This window comes from Zea mays, chromosome 1 (genome assembly GCF_902167145.1).
Source record: "Zea mays cultivar B73 chromosome 1, Zm-B73-REFERENCE-NAM-5.0, whole genome shotgun sequence".
Taxonomy (NCBI): Eukaryota; Viridiplantae; Streptophyta; class Magnoliopsida; order Poales; family Poaceae; genus Zea; species Zea mays.
This window is the reverse complement of record NC_050096.1, coordinates 303128395-303145642: the sequence shown is the minus strand read 5'-3', so window position 1 is coordinate 303145642 and position 17248 is coordinate 303128395. Positions and strand designations below refer to the sequence as shown.

Genomic DNA, 17248 nt, shown 5'->3' with positions numbered 1-17248 from the left:
CTTAGGAATGAAAATGCTAGTTTAAATGCTAAGGTTGATTCACATGTTTGCAATGTTTCAATTCCCAACCCTAGAGATAATGATGAGGATTTGCTTGCTAGGATTGAAGAATTGAACATTTCTCTTGCTAGCCTTAGAATTGAGAATGAAAAATTGCTTGCTAAGGCTAAAGATTTTGATGTTTGCAATGCTACTATTTCCGACCTTAGAAGTAAAAAAGAAATATTGCATGCTAAGGTTGTAGAACTAAAATCTTGCAAACCCTCTACATCTACCGTTGAGCACACTTCTATTTGCACTAGATGTAGAGATGTTAACATTGATGCTATAAATGATCACATGGCTTTAATTAAACAACAAAATGATCATATAGCAAAACTAGATGCCAAAATTGCCGAGCACAACTTAGAAAATGAGAAATTTAAATTTGCTCGTAGCATGCTTTATAATGGGAGACGCCCGGGCATCAAGGATGGCATTGGCTTCCAAAGGGGAGACAATGTCAAAATTAGTGCCCCTCCTAAAAGATTGTCCAACTTTGTTAAGGGCAAGGCTCCCATGCCTCAAGATAACGAGGGTTACATTTTATACCCTGCCGGTTATCCTGAGAGCAAAATTAGGAGAATTCATTCTAGGAAGTCTCACTCTGGCCCTAATCATGCTTTCATGTATAAGGGTGAGACATCTAGCTCTAGGCAACCAACCCATGCTAAGTTGCCTAGAAAGAAAACTCCTAGTGCATCAAATGATCATAATATTTCATTTAAAACTTTTGATGCATCTTATGTTTTAACTAACAAATCCGGCAAGGTAGTTGCCAAATATGTTGGGGGCAAGGACAAGGGGTCAAAGACTTGTGTTTGGGTACCCAAAGTTCTTGTGTCTAATGCCAAAGGACCCAAAACCATTTGGGTACCTAAAGTCAAGAACTAAACTTGTTTTGTAGGTTTATGCATCCGGGGGCTCAAGTTGGATACTCGACAGCGGGTGCACGAACCACATGACTGGGGAGAAAAATATGTTCTCCTCATATAAGAAAAACCAAGATCCCCAAAGAGCGATCACATTCGGGGATGGAAATCAAGGTTTGGTCAAAGGATTGGGTAAAATAGCTATATCTCCTGACCATTCCATTTCTAATGTTTTTCTTGTTGATTCTTTAGATTACAATTTGCTTTCTGTATCTCAATTATGTCAAATGGGCTACAACTGTCTTTTTACTGATATTGGTGTCACTGTCTTTAGAAGAAGTGATGATTCAATAGCATTTAAGGGAGTGTTAGAGGGTCAGCTATACTTGGTAGATTTTGATAGAGCTGAACTCGACACTTGCTTAATTGCTAAGACTAACATGGGTTGGCTCTGGCACCGCCGACTAGCCCATGTTGGGATGAAGAATCTTCATAAGCTTCTGAAGGGAGAACACATTTTAGGACTAACAAATGTTCATTTTGAGAAAGACAGGATTTGTAGCGCATGCCAAGCAGGAAAGCAAGTTGGCACTCATCATCCGCATAAAAACATAATGACGACCGACAGGCCACTGGAGCTCCTGCACATGGATCTTTTCGGCCCGATCGCTTACATAAGCATCGGCGGGAGTAAGTACTGTCTAGTTATTGTGGATGATTATTCTCGCTTCACTTGGGTATTCTTTTTACAGGAAAAATCTCAAACCCAAGAGACCTTAAAGGGATTCTTGAGACGGGCTCAAAATGAGTTCGGCTTAAGGATCAAGAAAATAAGAAGCGACAATGGAACGGAGTTCAAGAACTCTCAAATTGAAGGCTTTCTTGAGGAGGAGGGCATCAAGCATGAGTTCTCCTCTCCCTACACGCCACAACAAAATGGCGTAGTGGAGAGGAAGAATCGAACTCTATTAGACATGGCAAGGACCATGCTTGATGAGTACAAGACTTCAGATCGGTTTTGGGCCGAGGCGGTCAACACCGCTTGCTACGCCATCAACCAGTTGTATCTACACCGAATCCTCAGGAAGACATCATACGAACTCCTAACCGGTAAAAAGCCCAACATTTCATATTTCAGAGTCTTTGGTAGCAAATGCTTTATTCTTGTTAAAAGAGGTAGAAAATCTAAATTTGCTCCTAAGACTGTAGAAGGCTTTTTACTTGGTTATGACTCAAACACAAGGGCATATAGGGTCTTTAACAAGTCCACTGGACTAGTTGAAGTCTCATGTGACGTTGTGTTTGATGAGACTAACGGCTCTCAAGTAGAGCAAGTTGATCTTGATGAGATAGGTGAAGAAGAGGCTCCATGCATCGCGCTAAGGAACATGTCCATTGGGGATGTGTGTCCTAAGGAATCCGAAAAGCCTTCAAATGCACAAGATCAACCATCCTCCTCAATACAAGCATCTCCACCAACTCAAAATGAGGATGAAGCTCAAGTTGATGAAGTAGAAGATCAAGCAAATGAGCCACCTCAAGATAATGGCATTGATCAAGGGGGAGATGCAAATGAGGAAGACAAGGAGGATGAGGAACAAAGACCGCCACACCCAAGAGTCCACCAAGCAATCCAACGAGATCACCCCGTCGACACCATCCTCGGCGACATTCATAAGGGGGTAACTACTAGATCTTGTGTTGCACATTTTTGTGAACATTACTCGTTTGTTTCCTCTATTGAGCCACACAGGATAGAGGAAGCACTTCAAGATTCGGATTGGGTGGTGGCGATGCAAGAGGAGCTCAACAACTTCACTAGAAATGAGGTATGACATTTAGTTCCACGTCCTAACCAAAATGTTGTAGGAACCAAATGGGTCTTCCGCAACAAGCAAGACGAGCATGGTGTGGTGACAAGGAACAAAGCTCGACTTGTGGCCAAGGGATACTCCCAAGTCGAAGGTTTGGATTTCGGTGAAACCTATGCACCCGTAGCTAGGCTTGAGTCAATTCGCATATTATTGGCCTATGCTACTTACCATGGCTTTAAGCTTTATCAAATGGACGTGAAAAGTGCCTTCCTCAATGGACCAATCAAGGAAGAGGTCTATGTTGAGCAACCTCCCGGCTTTGAAGACAGTGAGTATCCTAACCATGTCTATAAGCTCTCTAAGGCGCTTTATGGGCTCAAGCAAGCCCCAAGAGCATGGTATGAATGCCTTAGAGATTTCCTTATTGCTAATGGATTCAAAGTCGGTAACGCCGATCCTACTCTATTCACTAAAACTCTTGAAAATGATTTGTTTGTATGCCAAATTTATGTTGATGATATCATATTTGGGTCTACTAACGAATCTACTTGTGAGGAATTTAGTAGGATCATGACACAGAAATTCGAGATGTCAATGATGGGGGAGTTGAAGTATTTTCTAGGATTCCAAGTCAAACAACTCCAAGAGGGCACCTTCATCAGCCAAACGAAGTACACTCAAGACATTCTAAGCAAGTTTGGGATGAAGGATGTCAAGCCCATCAAGACACCCATGGGAACTAATGGGCATCTCGACCTCGACACGGGAGGTAAGTCCGTGGATCAAAAGGTATACCAGTCGATGATAGGTTCATTACTTTATCTTTGTGCATCTCGACCGGATATTATGCTTTCCGTATGCATGTGTGCAAGATTCCAAGGCGACCCTAAGGAAGCTCACCTTACGGCCGTGAAACGAATCTTGAGATATTTAGCTTATACTCCTAAGTTTGGGCTTTGGTATCCTAGGGGATCCACATTTGATTTAATTGGTTATTCGAATGCCGATTGGGCGGGGTGTAAAATCAATAGGAAGAGCACATCGGGGACTTGCCAGTTCTTGGGAAGATCCTTGGTGTCTTGGGCTTCAAAGAAGCAAAATTCGGTCGCTCTTTCCACCGCCGAAGCCGAGTATATTGCCGCAGGCCATTGTTGTGCGCAATTGCTTTGGATGAGGCAAACCCTGCGGGACTACGGTTACAAATTGACCAAAGTCCCCTTGCTATGTGATAATGAGAGTGCAATCAAAATGGCCGACAATCCCGTCGAGCATAGCCGCACTAAGCACATAGCCATTCGGTATCATTTTCTTAGGGATCACCAACAAAAGGGAGATATCGAGATTTCCTACATTAATACTAAAGATCAATTAGCCGATATCTTTACCAAGCCTCTTGATGAACAATCTTTTAACAAACTTAGGCATGAGCTCAATATTCTTGATTCTAGGAACTTCTTTTGCTAGATTGCACGCATAGCTCATTTGTATACCTTTGATCATATCTCTTTCATATGCTATGACTAATGTATTTTCAAGTCTATTTCAAACCAAGTCATAGGTGTATTGAAAGGAAATTGGAGTCTTCGGCGAAGACAAAGGCTTCCACTACGTAACTCATCCTTCGCCGTCGCTCCAAGCAACTCTCCGTTCAAGGGGGAGAAAACTTGAGCACCAAGCAAAAGGACTTCGTCTTTGGTATAATCTTAACTCATTTATTTATAACCAAAGGGGAAGGAAACACTTCGAGGGCTCTAATGATTCCGTTTTTGGCGATTCATGCCAAAGGGGGAGAAAGTAAGAGCCCCAAAGCAAAAGGACCGCACCACCACCAATTTCAAAAACTTAAGTGTTGAATATTTTCAATTGGTATCCTATTGTGTTCAAAAGGGGGAGAAAGTAGTATTTCAAAATGATATATCAAAACCCTCTTGAACACTAAGAGGAGAATCTCTTTTAGGGGGAGTTTTGTTTAGTCAAAGGAAAAGCATTTGAAACAGGGGGAGAAAATTTCAAATCCTGAAAATGCTTCTCAAAATCTTATTCATTTGCCTTTGACTATTTGCAAAAGAACTTTGAAATGGATTTACAAAAGATTTTGCAAAAACAAAACATGTGGTGCAAACGTGGTCTAAAATGTTATATAAGAAAGAAACAATCCATGCATATCTTGTAAGTATTTATATTGGCTCAAATTCTAAGCAACCGTTACACTTACATTATGCAAACTAGTTCAATTATGCACTTCTATATTTGCTTTGGTTTGTGTTGGCATCAATCACCAAAAAGGGGGAGATTGAAAGGGAATTAGGCTTACACCTAGTCCCTAATTAATTTTGGTGGTTGAATTGCCCAACACAAACAATTGGACTAACTAGTTTACCCAAGTGTATAGATTATACAGGTGTAAAAGGTTCACACTCAGCCAATAAAAAGACCAAGTTTTGGATTCAACAAAGGAACAAAGTGGCAACCGAAGGCCCTCTGGTCTGGGAGCACCGGACTGTCCGGTGTACACCGGACAGTGTCCGGTGCACCAGAGGACTCCAACGCAAACTCGCTACCTTCGGGAATTTCCAGAGGCACTCGCGCTATAATTCACCGGTGCACCACGGAGGAGCGGCCTCAGGAACTCGCCAGCTTCGGGAAACGCCAACGGCTAGTCCGCTAAAATTCACCGGACATGTCCGGTGTGCACCGGACTGTCCGGTGCGACTCCAGAGCAACGGCTAGTCGGCGCCAACGGCTACCTGCGGCGCATTAAATGCGCGCGCAGCGCGCGCAGAAGTCAGGCGTGCCCATACTGGCACACCGGACAGCAAACAGTACCTGTCCGGTGTGCACCGGACACCCAGGCGGGCCCACAAGTCAGAAGCTTCAACGGTCAGAATCCAACGGCAGTGATGACGTGGCGGGGGCACCGGACATGTCCGGTGTGCACCGGACTGTCCGGTGCGCCATCGAACAGACAGCCTCCCAACGGCCACTTTTGGTGGTTGGGGCTATAAATACCCCAACCACCCCACCATTCATTGTATCCAAGTTTTCCACTTCCCAACTACTACAAGAGCTCTAGCATTCAATTCTAGACACACCAAAGAGATCAAATCCTCTCCAAATTCCACACAACGCCATAGTGATTAGAGAGAGTGATTTGCTTGTGTTCTTTCGAGCTCTTGCGCTTGGATTGCTTTCTTCTTTCTTGATCCTTTCTTTGCAATCAAACTCACTTGTAATTGAGGCAAGAGACACCAATATTGTGGTGGTCCTTGTGGGAACTTTGTGTTCCAAGTGATTGAAAAGAGAAAGCTCACTCGATCCGTGGATCGTTTGAGAGAGGGAAGGGTTGAAAGAGACCCGGCCTTTGTGGCCTCCTCAACGGGGAGTAGGTTTGCAAGAACCGAACCTCGGTAAAACAAATCTCCGTGTCTCACTTGCTTATTCGCTTGGGATTTGTTTTGCGCCCTCTCTTGCGGACTCGTTTCTTTATTACTAACGCTAACCCGGCTTGTAGTTGTGTTTATATTTGTAAATTTCAGTTTTGCCCTATTCACCCCCCCTCTAGGCGACTTTCAGTTGGCAATGAAGGTTACAACCACATCTCCCTTTCTTGATGGCCTCTCCAAAGCTCAACCTGCAATTGCTTGAGTACTTGTTCTGGTGAAAGGGCAGGGGTAGGTTGTGCTCCCTCAGGTGTTGGTTGATCTATCATGAGTGTTTCCTCCTTTTCGAACTTCGTTCCTTCTTATGGGCCAAAGGGTTTGAAATATTCACTGCGAGCATTGCACTGGGCCTTCCCCATGCAGGGCCTTTCTCTTTGATGGCATTATGGGTTTGCGCATGGTCTATTATGGCGTGCGCTAATGTTGGGAAAAGGATCCCAACGAGCGAAGACAAGGTCCCTTGAGCCTTCACTAGTGGAGGTGCACAATTAATGAGGCAAAGATGACTAGGATTTCAAGCCAAAATCACTGGGTGCTTTAATGATCATCACCACATTTTATGGAGTATATTTACAAAATGTTCATGTTCCTTTTTGTTCTTAGCCTACTATAGCATACTCCTGAATATCCAAATTTTTTACAAGGTTTAGTACCTCGGGGGTATCGAAGGCCTTTTACATGTCAACCGCCTTTGGTCGTGGTCCTTAGTCGAGCCACGATGAGGGTCCATTGAACTTACTTCAGTCTTCCGAGTGCCTTTCCTCCTGAGGCGTAGCACATCTAAAGGTTATCGCAATCGACGAAGGTCTCTGACACGATGTTTGCCATCAGGTTCGACAAAGGCCCTTGGGGTCCCATATTTAGGTCTTCGCTAGGGGTTTGATTCGACCTTGGCCTCTGCTATCGTCGAAGCCTATGCCCTCAACACTGCATTCGCACGAACCTAGAGCTGGTTAAAGTAAGGTGGGGAGTGAATGGTTTCGTACTTTGCCTTTGAAGAGCTAGCTTGAGAACCCTTGGACCTAGGCCTTCACTCTCAAACAAGATTCTTCTTACAAAAATATAAACTTTCAGCAACATATTAATCCTGTATAAGAGTTTGCCGTCTTAGAAAAAAAATTGGAAAATCGTATTTTTCTTGTATGACATCGTGTAAAGATACTTTATATATGAAAATTGTAGTTATCGATGAGATCTACAACTATTTAGTTTTGAAGTTTGAGGCCATTAAGATGCACAAAAATATAATATAAATTTTCAATAGCTTGACTTCTTAGAAAACCATATCTTTCTAATATGATATCTAATGAAGATACTTTTTTTATTACAAAAGTTGTATCTCTTGACGAGATTATTAACTATTTAGTTAAAATTAAGTTTTCCGGCCCAGGGTAACAGCTTAGTGCCCAATAATGCTCACAATTTCGTTTCAAGAAGTGACAAAAACGACAATTAACGCCAGGTCCTTATCAAGGCCTGTCTCAGCGTCTGCGCTGTACAGTTGGTCGGTCGCACAAGACAAAAGCTTTAGGTAACTGCAAATGGCGCTGCTCTAGCTATATACCTCTTATCAGCTTGCCCAGCAACTGCAATTTTTTAAGAGTCATCAGCAGTAATGACCTAGTCTGTCTTTGATCCAAAGCACGATGTAGTTTTCAACGATGCACTAAACAGGACAACAAAGAACCTCCAAATGGCCCCCCCTCCCCCTCGCATGCTACAATACCAAGAGAAGATGACAACAAAGATAGAGATGTTCCCGAGGAATCGATCAGAGATTTCGATGCATCATCGACATATATATATGAGCACCTGAAAACTGACACCTATGTATGAGCAGCTGTATGAAGACGGAGCTACCAATCACCTGATCTGATCATACATGGCCGTCTTTGGTGGAGGTCCCGTGCTTGTCGCCGTCGCGCTGGCATGCGCGGGCCTCGTCGTCTGGCTGCGGTCACGGAGCTCCTCTTCCAAGGAGATGGGGGACATCCCGGGCACGATGGGGTGGCCGGTGGTCGGCGAGACGTTCTCCTTCATCTCCGACTTCTCGAGCCCCGCGGGGATCCTGAGCTTCATGCGCGACCGGCAGAGGCGGTTCGGCAAGGTGTTCAAGACGTACGTGCTGGGGCGGGTGACGGTGTTCATGACGGGGAGGGACGCCGCCAAGATCCTGCTGTCGTCGGGCAAGGACGGCGTGGTGAGCCTCAACCTCTTCTACACGGGGAAGCAGGTGCTGGGCCCCACCAGCCTGCTCACCACCAACGGCGACGAGCACAGGAAGCTGCGGCGGCTCATCGGCGAGCCGCTCTCCGTCGACGCTCTCAAGAAGTACCTGGGCTTCATCAACGACCTTGCCGTGCAGACGCTGGACACGTGGCACGGCCGCAGCAGGGTCCTCGTGCTGGAGGAGGCATCGTCGGTAAGCAGTAGCTAGCAGTTCTTCTCTCTCTCGAGACTCGAGAGAGATTTTGACTGGGGATGGATGGCATGGCAATGGCATGCAGTTCACGCTCAAGGTGATCGCCAACATGCTGGTGAGCCTGGAGCCGGAGGGCGAGGAGCAGGAGAAGTTCCGGGCCAACTTCAAGGTGATATCGTCGTCGTTCGCGTCGCTGCCGCTCAAGGTCCCCGGCACGGCCTTCCACCGGGGCCTCAAGGCCAGGAACCGGATGTACGCGATGCTGGACTCGGTGATCGCGAGGCGGCGGAGTGGGAGTGAGGGCGAGGCGGCCGCCCCGAGCGACTTCCTGCAGACGCTGCTGCGGAAGCACGCCGGCGACGAGGCCGACAAGCTGACGGACGCGCAGCTCAAGGACAACATCCTCACCCTGCTGGTCGCCGGCCACGACACCACCACGGCGGGCCTCACCTGGCTCGTCAAGTTCCTCGGGGAGAACCCCGACGTTCTGGACAAGCTACGGGTGAGCCTCTCTGTCCCTGTCCGTCAGGCTCAGGCGGCTTCCATCTCAAGCTATACGTGTGGTTGCAGGAGGAGCACCTGGAGATCAAGGAGAGCCTCAACGGCTCGTCGCGTCTCAGGTGGTCTGATGTCAACAACATGCCTTACACAAACAAGGTGATGAACGAGACCCTGAGGAGAGCAACCATCCTGCCATGGTACTCGAGGAAAGCCGCACAGGACTTCAGCATCGACGGTCAGTGGCAGCGACGCCCTCACCGCACTGGCGGACAGACAGCAACATGGACTGATGCCGTGGAATCTCTGACACGCAGGGTACGCGATCAAGAAGGGGACGTCGGTGAACCTGGACGTGGTGTCCATCCACCACGACCCGGCCGTCTTCGCCGACCCCAACCGCTTCGACCCCAACAGATTCGACGTAGGTTCATTTCTGGCGGCGAGCTCTGGGCACGCCGGCGACAGGCCGGGAGCGAGGTGACTGACAGTGTGTGTTGATGCGCAGGAAACACTCAAGCCGTACAGCTTCCTGGGGTTCGGGAGCGGGCCGCGGATGTGCCCCGGAATGAGCCTGGCAAAGCTGGAGATCTGCGTCTTCGTCCACCACCTCGTCTGCCGATACACGTAAGCAGCAGCCATGGCTGGCCTGGCCACTACCCTCCTTCCCATCCATCCGTCAGCAGCAGCTGAGCTCGCCTGGTTCCGGTTTGGCTGCAGATGGAAGCCACTGGAGGACGACGACACGGTGCAGCCGACGCTGGTGCGGATGCCCAAGAACAAGTACCCCATAATGCCAACCGCGCTCTAAGATAGAAAGATGCACGTTGCTACCACAGCATCAACGCTACATCTGTCTGTCTACGCTGCTGCAAATGACTGAATGCTTGGCCAGATCCGGCACAAAATACGATTTGAACAATACAGCAGTTGAGAAACAAGCAAGCTGGACCATCTAGATCACTGTAAAATGATCACACTGTACTTTTAACCGTTGGTTGTTGTGTTGTAAATGACTGAATATTTCGCAGTCTCAGGCGCCAATGGACTGAATGAAAGAATAGCCTCAAAGGAAATGCCCCAAATCGCCACAAATGATAAACATACAGCACAAACAGAGAGGAGCACTTTCAGTACAAATCAACATGTTCAAAGCCGGGAGAAAACGGAACCTGGAGCAGCTTAATGTAACATACTTTTTTTAGTACAAAAGCTCAATTGGTTAGTACGAACAGTAAAAGTAACCTAACGTTTGCATCCTGAGATTCGGTGAACTAAGAAAAAAAGGCTACACTAAATCAAGGGCAATTAGAATGCTGCTGATGAATAATAACATCATCATAACTCCTCTCAAAGGGGCACCAGTAATTAATCTGGAACCAGAGTATATAAGCTGCGATAGGACATTGGTGCATTGTCAAAGGAACAGCAACCAGGTAGCATCACATCCACTCAGGCAAGCATAACCTCTGGTGTTCTCACAAGTCACAAGGAACACGGGACAGCTCAAGGAACACCCCACCAACATGGCGAAGCAAACATAACCAGTTCATCAAGCAACCATAAATAGAGGCCCTCCAATGCTAAAGGCACATAGAATGGAACCAAAGGATAATCTCTTTGCATTCGTGGATCAACTGGCCAGACTAAAATGATCTTAGGACGCAAGTAACCAAATCCAGAACCACAGTATCAACCAATCCACAACAAGAACAAATAACCAAAAAGAAGCCTGCCAAAACAAAAGTCATTTGAGAATGACGTTGTAACACAGTATTGAAGATGTAAGATTGAAAACATTACCAGTTAATTTTCTCTAATGGACGATTCATCACTTGCTTTCAGAAGAGGTAACAAGAACATAGTTTTTTCTTGTAGCTGTAGGTGTGTTCAAGTAGATTATAGTAGTCAACCCCTTGCTTCCCCGAAAAGAACACAAATGCGGACACTAACTTGCCATCCAATCCCCCGTATCACAGGCATAAGCTTAATTAGGACCAGGGTCATCAAACACAGTGACAAAATCCATCTTTTAATAGCCAAATAGCACATCAAGCAAACATGCAGGATCCAAGCGCCAAGCACTATGACCAAGTCATATGCCTGGCAAGCAGGAAACGATAATAAACCGGTCAGTAATACGGTCTATAACAAAGCAGCTGATTTCTCACGGTACATGTCGACTCCAACTACAGGATAACAAAGTTCCAGACACAATAACAAGCCTTATAATAGTAGATAGACTTTCATACCTGGATGGCACATACTTCTCAATCAAGAACTAAGGCCATCAGTAAGGACCTGATCGGTCACGGCTGTAGCGATCGCCACCCCCATAGCTGCCGCCATCTCGGCTACGGCCAGAGTATCGGTCACCACCACGGTCAGAACCATAACGACCGCCACCGCCACCGCCACCGCCACCATACCTGTCATCTCTCCCACCATATCTGTCCCCTCTCCCACCATCCCCAGATGGGCACTCTCTAGCAAAATGACCAGGTTTCCCACACTTGAAGCAGTCACCACCACCACCACCACCACCACCACCTCGCGGTGCACGCCCACCACCATAGTCACGACCACGTTCATAACGAGATCCACGCTCGCGGTCATAATCACGGTCACCATTACGGTCTCTACCAGGTCCTTGTGGCTGAGCTTTATCAACAGTGATGTTCCTCCCGTCCAAGTCCAGTCCATTCATTCCCTCAATAGCATCCTCCATGGCTTGCTTCTCATCAAAAGTTACAAAGCCGAAACCACGAGAACGTCCTGAAAATTTGTCAAGAACCACCTGCATATCACCAGAAAAACAAAATTAAAGCAACCATACATAAGAGACCATGCTATATAACAATATTACAATAGAACACAAAGAAAATTGTAGCGAGAATGGATGTATGCTAAGAGACATCGAGCTATTTTTTTGACCATTCAGAGTAAAAAATATTGCCTAGAGAATCCATGCAGACAGGAATAGAACATCATAAATATCTTTATGGCGCTTTTTTGGATATAGAGTAGGAAGAAAAGATGTGCCTGGGCAAATCAGTTAGATTTAAGATTCTTTGGAGACAAAAAATGCAGTATACCAATATTCAACGTAACACAAGAATTTTTTTGACATGTCATAAAAAGAATAAAACACTATCCTAAGCAACAGGTGTCAACACAATCTATGGTGTTATCATGCTCATGGCAAAACTAAAGATGAGAAGTTATTCACGTCACCTTTGCCTCAGTGAGGTTGCCGAATTTGCTGAACGCATCCTTGAGGCTTTCATCAGTCGTTGACCAGGACAGGTTCCCAATGAAGCAACGGTACTCGTCGACATCAGCCATCACTAGAACAGATAAACAAATATATACACCTTATAAGTAAGTAGGGTTGCAGGAAGCCAGAGCTAGAGCTACCAAGAGAGATCACTGCAGATTCTGTGGTGGTTACAGGTAACCTAGTCAATAATCACTGATCACTAAAGCTGTGATATTTATTTTAGAAAAGCAGCACCTCCGAGAAACAAAGGCACAAAGAGTATTTATAAGCAAAAGAACTTCCTCTTAAGGAAATACACGTTCTCGGGCATGTTATTAGCGTACCCTAACCGAAGTTGACTCTACAGTTTATAGTCCTTTACTAATTTGCAGAATTCAGTACATAATGTGCTCAGAAGTGCACATAACCACAACACGGCAAGGTTAAACTTCAAATATAATCATGCGTGCGTGTAACTTAATGATTGTTAGACGCAAAATCTATGTTAGATAGTACAAAATAAAAAAAAAATAAAAGGAGATATAGTCAAGCTCCAGAATCCAGATCGGGGCCGATGCTTACGCTGGTCAAACCCAGAAATCACGACCAAATCTGAATAGAGCCACAGCGCAGACGTGAATGAATCTTACAAAACGAAAACAGATCGAGCAAAGAGAGATCTACTACCTACTACGCGTAAAGAAATCCATAAGCGATGAAGAACAGGACGTAGGTACCTGCGACCGAGAGCGAGCGAGGAAGAGGAAGCGCACGTCAAATCGAAGATGCCTCTGCCTCGTTATTTTTAGCAAAGGGAGGACAAGATGGAGAATAGATCGAGGGAAGGAGGCAGTCGCCCGCCCCAGGATTGGATTGGAGTGGAGTCGGCCCGGGCTAGAAGTAGAACCCTAATAAATCCCAGCGGCGGCGCAGACGAGATGTAGATATTTCCCTGGTTCGCGCGACAGGCGGGACCCGCCCGGGGGACAAGCGGGCTGGCCGCAACGCGCACGGCATATTCCGTTGGCGCGGCTTGGACGCGTCAGGCGTCACCCAGCCAGAATGGGCCGCGGGCAGGCTGAGTTGGCCCACGGCCGATAGGAAGGCCGGATTGGTCCAGGGCCGTCGACGCTTCACGGTCGGGTGGGTTTCGGGGCCACCTCAGCCGCCAGCAGCTAGACGGCCCTATCCTCGCTCCCGCGGCCGCCGTCTCCCTATCCTGCCGCGGCGGCGAGCACGTGCGGAGCTGCGGGCGCCACCAGACAAACCCGCTCATTCGTTCAGCCCCCCTGCCCGGAGCAATGGAGGCGCTGCGGGCGTGGAGGGCCTCCTCCAATCTCATCGGCTTCGCGGCCTCCCGCGCCGCCGCCTCCGCTTCAAGGCCCCTTGGCCTCCGTATCCGCTGCTGCTCCGCGGCCGCCGCCACCACGAACCCGCCGGCGCAGCCTCAGGACCGCCGACGCCGTAGTGCCTCCTCATCCGCCTCCACCTCCGACCGCGACTCCATCCGCGCCATCCGCCTCAAAAAAGTATCCTTGTCGCGTTTTTAGCTCTACATTGTTTGGTGCGTCTATTTTCGGTCCGTGCTGTACTGACAAGCTTCGGATCGCTGGTTTTCTGAATGCAAGGTTGATGAGCTCAGAGGGAAGGGTTATGAGCCGTACGCGTACAGGTGGGACAGGACTCACACGACCAAGGCGCTTCAGGAACAGTACACTCATCTTATGAACGGTGAAGTCTGCGAGGACGTGTCGGTGTCCGTTGCTGGCCGGATTGTTGCCCGAAGAGCATTTGGAAAGCTTGTTTTTATGACTGTAAGAGATGATGCGGGGACTGTGCAGGTCTGATCTTTCAACTGACTTGTCTTATCTTGCTCTCTCCTTAGAATCTGATTTGATGTGGATATGCTACTTGATAATGTTGTCCTTGTAAGCCATCTGCACATAGCAGCTGAGCTATCTGCTGTTTTCAGTTGTATTTATTGTTATTAGTAGCTACAGAAGTATGGTAGTTTGTTTGGTACTGATTATGTGTTTCTGAGTTTTTCTTTCTTTTGGCTGTGTTAGCTTTATTGTGAGAAAGACAGCCTTACGGAGGACCAATTTGAGCAACTAAAGGCGTTTATTGATATTGGTGATATATTAGGTGCAAGTGGATCCATTAAAAAGACAGAGAAAGGTTCATTATAACTCATATTCTGTTCGTCTGTAGTTTCATTGGTCTGTGCTCAGTTAAAATTTGAAGCATGAGAATGAGATATCAATTTCCAGAAGAATATTTCTACAGTAATTTCCTTAGAATCAGTATATAGCATCATTCTTAAGTTGGCCGAGCAAGCATTGAACCTTAACTTTGCTGTTGAGATTCTCATTCTTTTACCATTTTTTGTTTAGATTCTAAGGAATTTGTTTTGTTTGGATCTAAGTGAGTTCTTAGTACTACATATCTGATGATAGCGAAAGGGCCTCTAGTGTAATGGTTAAGGTTTCCGAGTAGCACCTACAAGTCCCGGATTCGATTCTCCTCGGAGGCGAATTTCGGGCTTGGTTAAAAAAATCCCCTCATTGTGCCCTGCCCGCTCCCGGGTTACGTCCTACGCGCCACCCTCTAGCTGGGCCATTACAGAGTGGGCGGTGACGGCCCGCTAGTGATGTTTCTCGGTTGGGATCATGTTTCGGTCTTTTCTTAATATAATACCGGGAGGGCGGTCTTTCCCTCCCTGGCCGAGTTTTTACATATCTGATGATAAATTATTTTGGATATTGAAAGTCAGAGATAAGCAACCTGCTTCTGTGCTGCAGAGCGCAGATAAACAAATAAAAAAATCAGCTAAAGAACAGCATGCTGCAATTTTTGAACAACCTGGATTGTTGAGTCTCAGCCTATATCTTACTATACTGTCAGTTTTTCATTTGCCAAATGTTTATATTTGTGACGGTGGATTTTCACTGCAGGGGAGCTATCTGTTTATGTGAAAAATTTCGAAATTCTCACAAAATCATTACTCCCACTACCAGATAAGTATCATGGATTAACTGATGTGGACAAACGTTATCGTCAAAGGTTGGCTTTCATCTTGCTTCTTGTACCTGCTAAGTCATATCCTATCTGTTCAAAATTAGAACCCATCTAATACAACAACAACAACAACAACAAAGCCTTTTTGTCCCAAGCACGTTGGGGTAGGCTAGAGATGAAACCCCGTATGAAAACCTCAGAGCTCAACCCCCAAAGAACAGAAAAGGGAAACAAAGGCAAAGGAGAACCGAAAACAACGAAACGGGGAAACACATAAAAGAGATAAAACCCACAAGGACCAGCAAGATCTAAAATGGACACAAGAAAAGGTCAAACGATTAAGGAGGAAAAGCGAAACTATCAATCAGGGTTCTGGCACGTGAATTGCACACTTCCACCCCTTCCTATCTGCGGCGAGCTCTTTATCAATATTCCACTCCTTCAGGTCTCTCTTCACAGCCTCTGTCCACGTCAAAGTTGGTCGGCCTCTACCTCTCTTCACATTTTCGGGACGCCTAATTATTCCGATATGCACTGGTGCCTCTTCAGGTCTTCGTTGGATATGTCCAAACCATCTCAAGCGATGTTGCATAAGCTTCTCCTCAATTGGCGCCACTCCTACTCTCTCTCGTATATCATCATTCCGGACTCGATCTCTCCTTGTGTGGCCACATATCCAGCGCAACATACGCATCTCTGCCACACTTAGTTGTTGGACATGTCGTCTTTTAGTGGGCCAACATTCTGCTCCATACAACATAGCCGGCCGGATTGCTGTCCTGTAGAATTTGCCTTTTAGTTTGCGTGGCACCCGGTGGTCGCATAAGACACCCGCAGCTTGTCGCCACTTCAACCATCCGGCTTTAATTCTATGACTGACATCCTCATCGATGTCTCCCTCCTTTTGAAGCATTGATCCTAAGTAACGAAAAGTGTCTTTCTTGGGTACCACTTGCCCATCAAGACTAACATCGCCATCCTCATACCCCATGGCACTGAAATCACACTTCATATACTCTGTTTTAGACCTACTAAGCCTAAAACCTTTTGCTTCCAGCGTCTGCCTCCACAATTCCAACTTTTGAGAAACACCACTCCTACTCTCCTCAATAAGTACCACATCATCGGCAAAAAGCATACACCACGGTAAAACTCCTTGTATGTCCCTTGTGACCTCATCTATCACCAAAGCGAAAAGATAAGGGCTCAAAGCCGACCCTTGATGTAGTCCTATGTTAATTGGAAAGTCATCGGTGTCTCCATCACTTGTTCGGACACTTGTCACAACATTAGTGTACATATCTTTCATAAGATTAATGTACTTTGTTGCTACTTTGTGTTTTTCCAAGGCCCACCACATTACACTCCTAGGTACTTTGTCATAAGCCTTCTCCAAGTCTATGAAGACCATATGCAGGTCTTTCTTTTGTTCTCTGAATCTCTCCATAAGTTGTCTTAGTAAGAAAATGGCCTCCATAGTTGATCTCCCGGGCATGAAACCAAACTGATTTTGGGTCACGCTCGTCATCTTTCGCAGGCGGTGTTCAATGACTCTCTCCCATAGCTTCATTGTATGGCTCATGAGCTTAATTCCACGGTAATTAGTACAACTTTGAACATCTCCTTTGTTCTTGAAGATTGGTACTAATGTACTCCGCCGCCACTCGTCGGGCATTCTGTTTGCCCGAAAGATGGTGTTGAAAAGCTTAGTCAGCCATACTATCGCTATGTCTCCAAGACATCTCCATACCTCGATAGGGATACCATCAGGGCCCATCGCCTTTCCTACCTTCATCCTTTTTAGCGCCTCCTTAACTTCATATTCTTGTATCCTTCGTACAAAACCCCTGTTGTTGTCATCGAATGGTTCGTCCAATTCTATTGTA

The 17248-nt window shown here is 46.3% G+C and overlaps 3 protein-coding genes across 8 annotated transcripts in view; 2 read left to right on the top strand and 1 right to left on the bottom strand.

Annotated features, from left to right (window-relative positions):
- Positions 1 to 7712: 7712 nt before the first annotated feature.
- Positions 7713 to 11232, top strand: LOC103644296 (abscisic acid 8'-hydroxylase 3). 2 transcript variants are annotated; one of them, XM_008667505.4, is made up of 6 exons: positions 7713 to 8587; positions 8673 to 9089; positions 9158 to 9323; positions 9403 to 9509; positions 9594 to 9712; positions 9806 to 11232. In XM_008667505.4, exons 1-6 carry the CDS (start codon positions 8048 to 8050, stop codon positions 9894 to 9896), a joined length of 1440 nt encoding a protein of 479 aa, XP_008665727.1. In that variant the 5' UTR covers positions 7713 to 8047; the 3' UTR covers positions 9897 to 11232. The 2 variants fall into 2 exon arrangements, with proteins under 2 accessions (XP_008665727.1, XP_008665726.1); XM_008667504.4 differs by having other exon boundaries at positions 9158 to 9509.
- On the bottom strand, positions 10214 to 13969 carry LOC100283145 (glycine-rich RNA-binding protein 8). Of its 4 annotated transcripts, XR_002268739.2 has the most exons (5): positions 13082 to 13969; positions 12320 to 12432; positions 11338 to 11882; positions 10889 to 11188; positions 10214 to 10817 (listed from the first exon to the last, which is right to left on the bottom strand). XR_002268739.2 is itself a non-coding variant. In XM_035967328.1 (4 exons), exons 2-3 carry the CDS (start codon positions 12428 to 12430, stop codon positions 11376 to 11378), a joined length of 618 nt encoding a protein of 205 aa, XP_035823221.1. In that variant the 5' UTR covers positions 12431 to 12432; positions 13082 to 13360; the 3' UTR covers positions 10214 to 11188; positions 11338 to 11375. The 4 variants fall into 4 exon arrangements, 3 of the variants coding, with proteins under 3 accessions (XP_035823221.1, XP_020407437.1, NP_001149519.2); XM_035967328.1 differs by having other exon boundaries at positions 10214 to 11188; positions 13082 to 13360; XM_020551848.3 differs by lacking the exon at positions 10214 to 10817 and having other exon boundaries at positions 11077 to 11882; positions 13082 to 13967.
- The window catches only part of LOC103645723 (lysine--tRNA ligase, chloroplastic/mitochondrial), a 22430-nt gene continuing 18524 nt past the window's right edge, over positions 13343 to 17248 (top strand). For both annotated transcript variants that reach the window (XR_004855670.1, XM_020547036.2), the window contains exons 1-4: positions 13343 to 13873; positions 13973 to 14185; positions 14411 to 14522; positions 15299 to 15407. Coding sequence is in view for 1 of the 2 variants with exons in the window: in XM_020547036.2 (XP_020402625.1) it covers positions 13646 to 13873; positions 13973 to 14185; positions 14411 to 14522; positions 15299 to 15407 (662 nt within the window). In the remaining variant the exon portion in view is untranslated. The remainder of the gene's footprint in view (positions 13874 to 13972; positions 14186 to 14410; positions 14523 to 15298; positions 15408 to 17248) is intronic.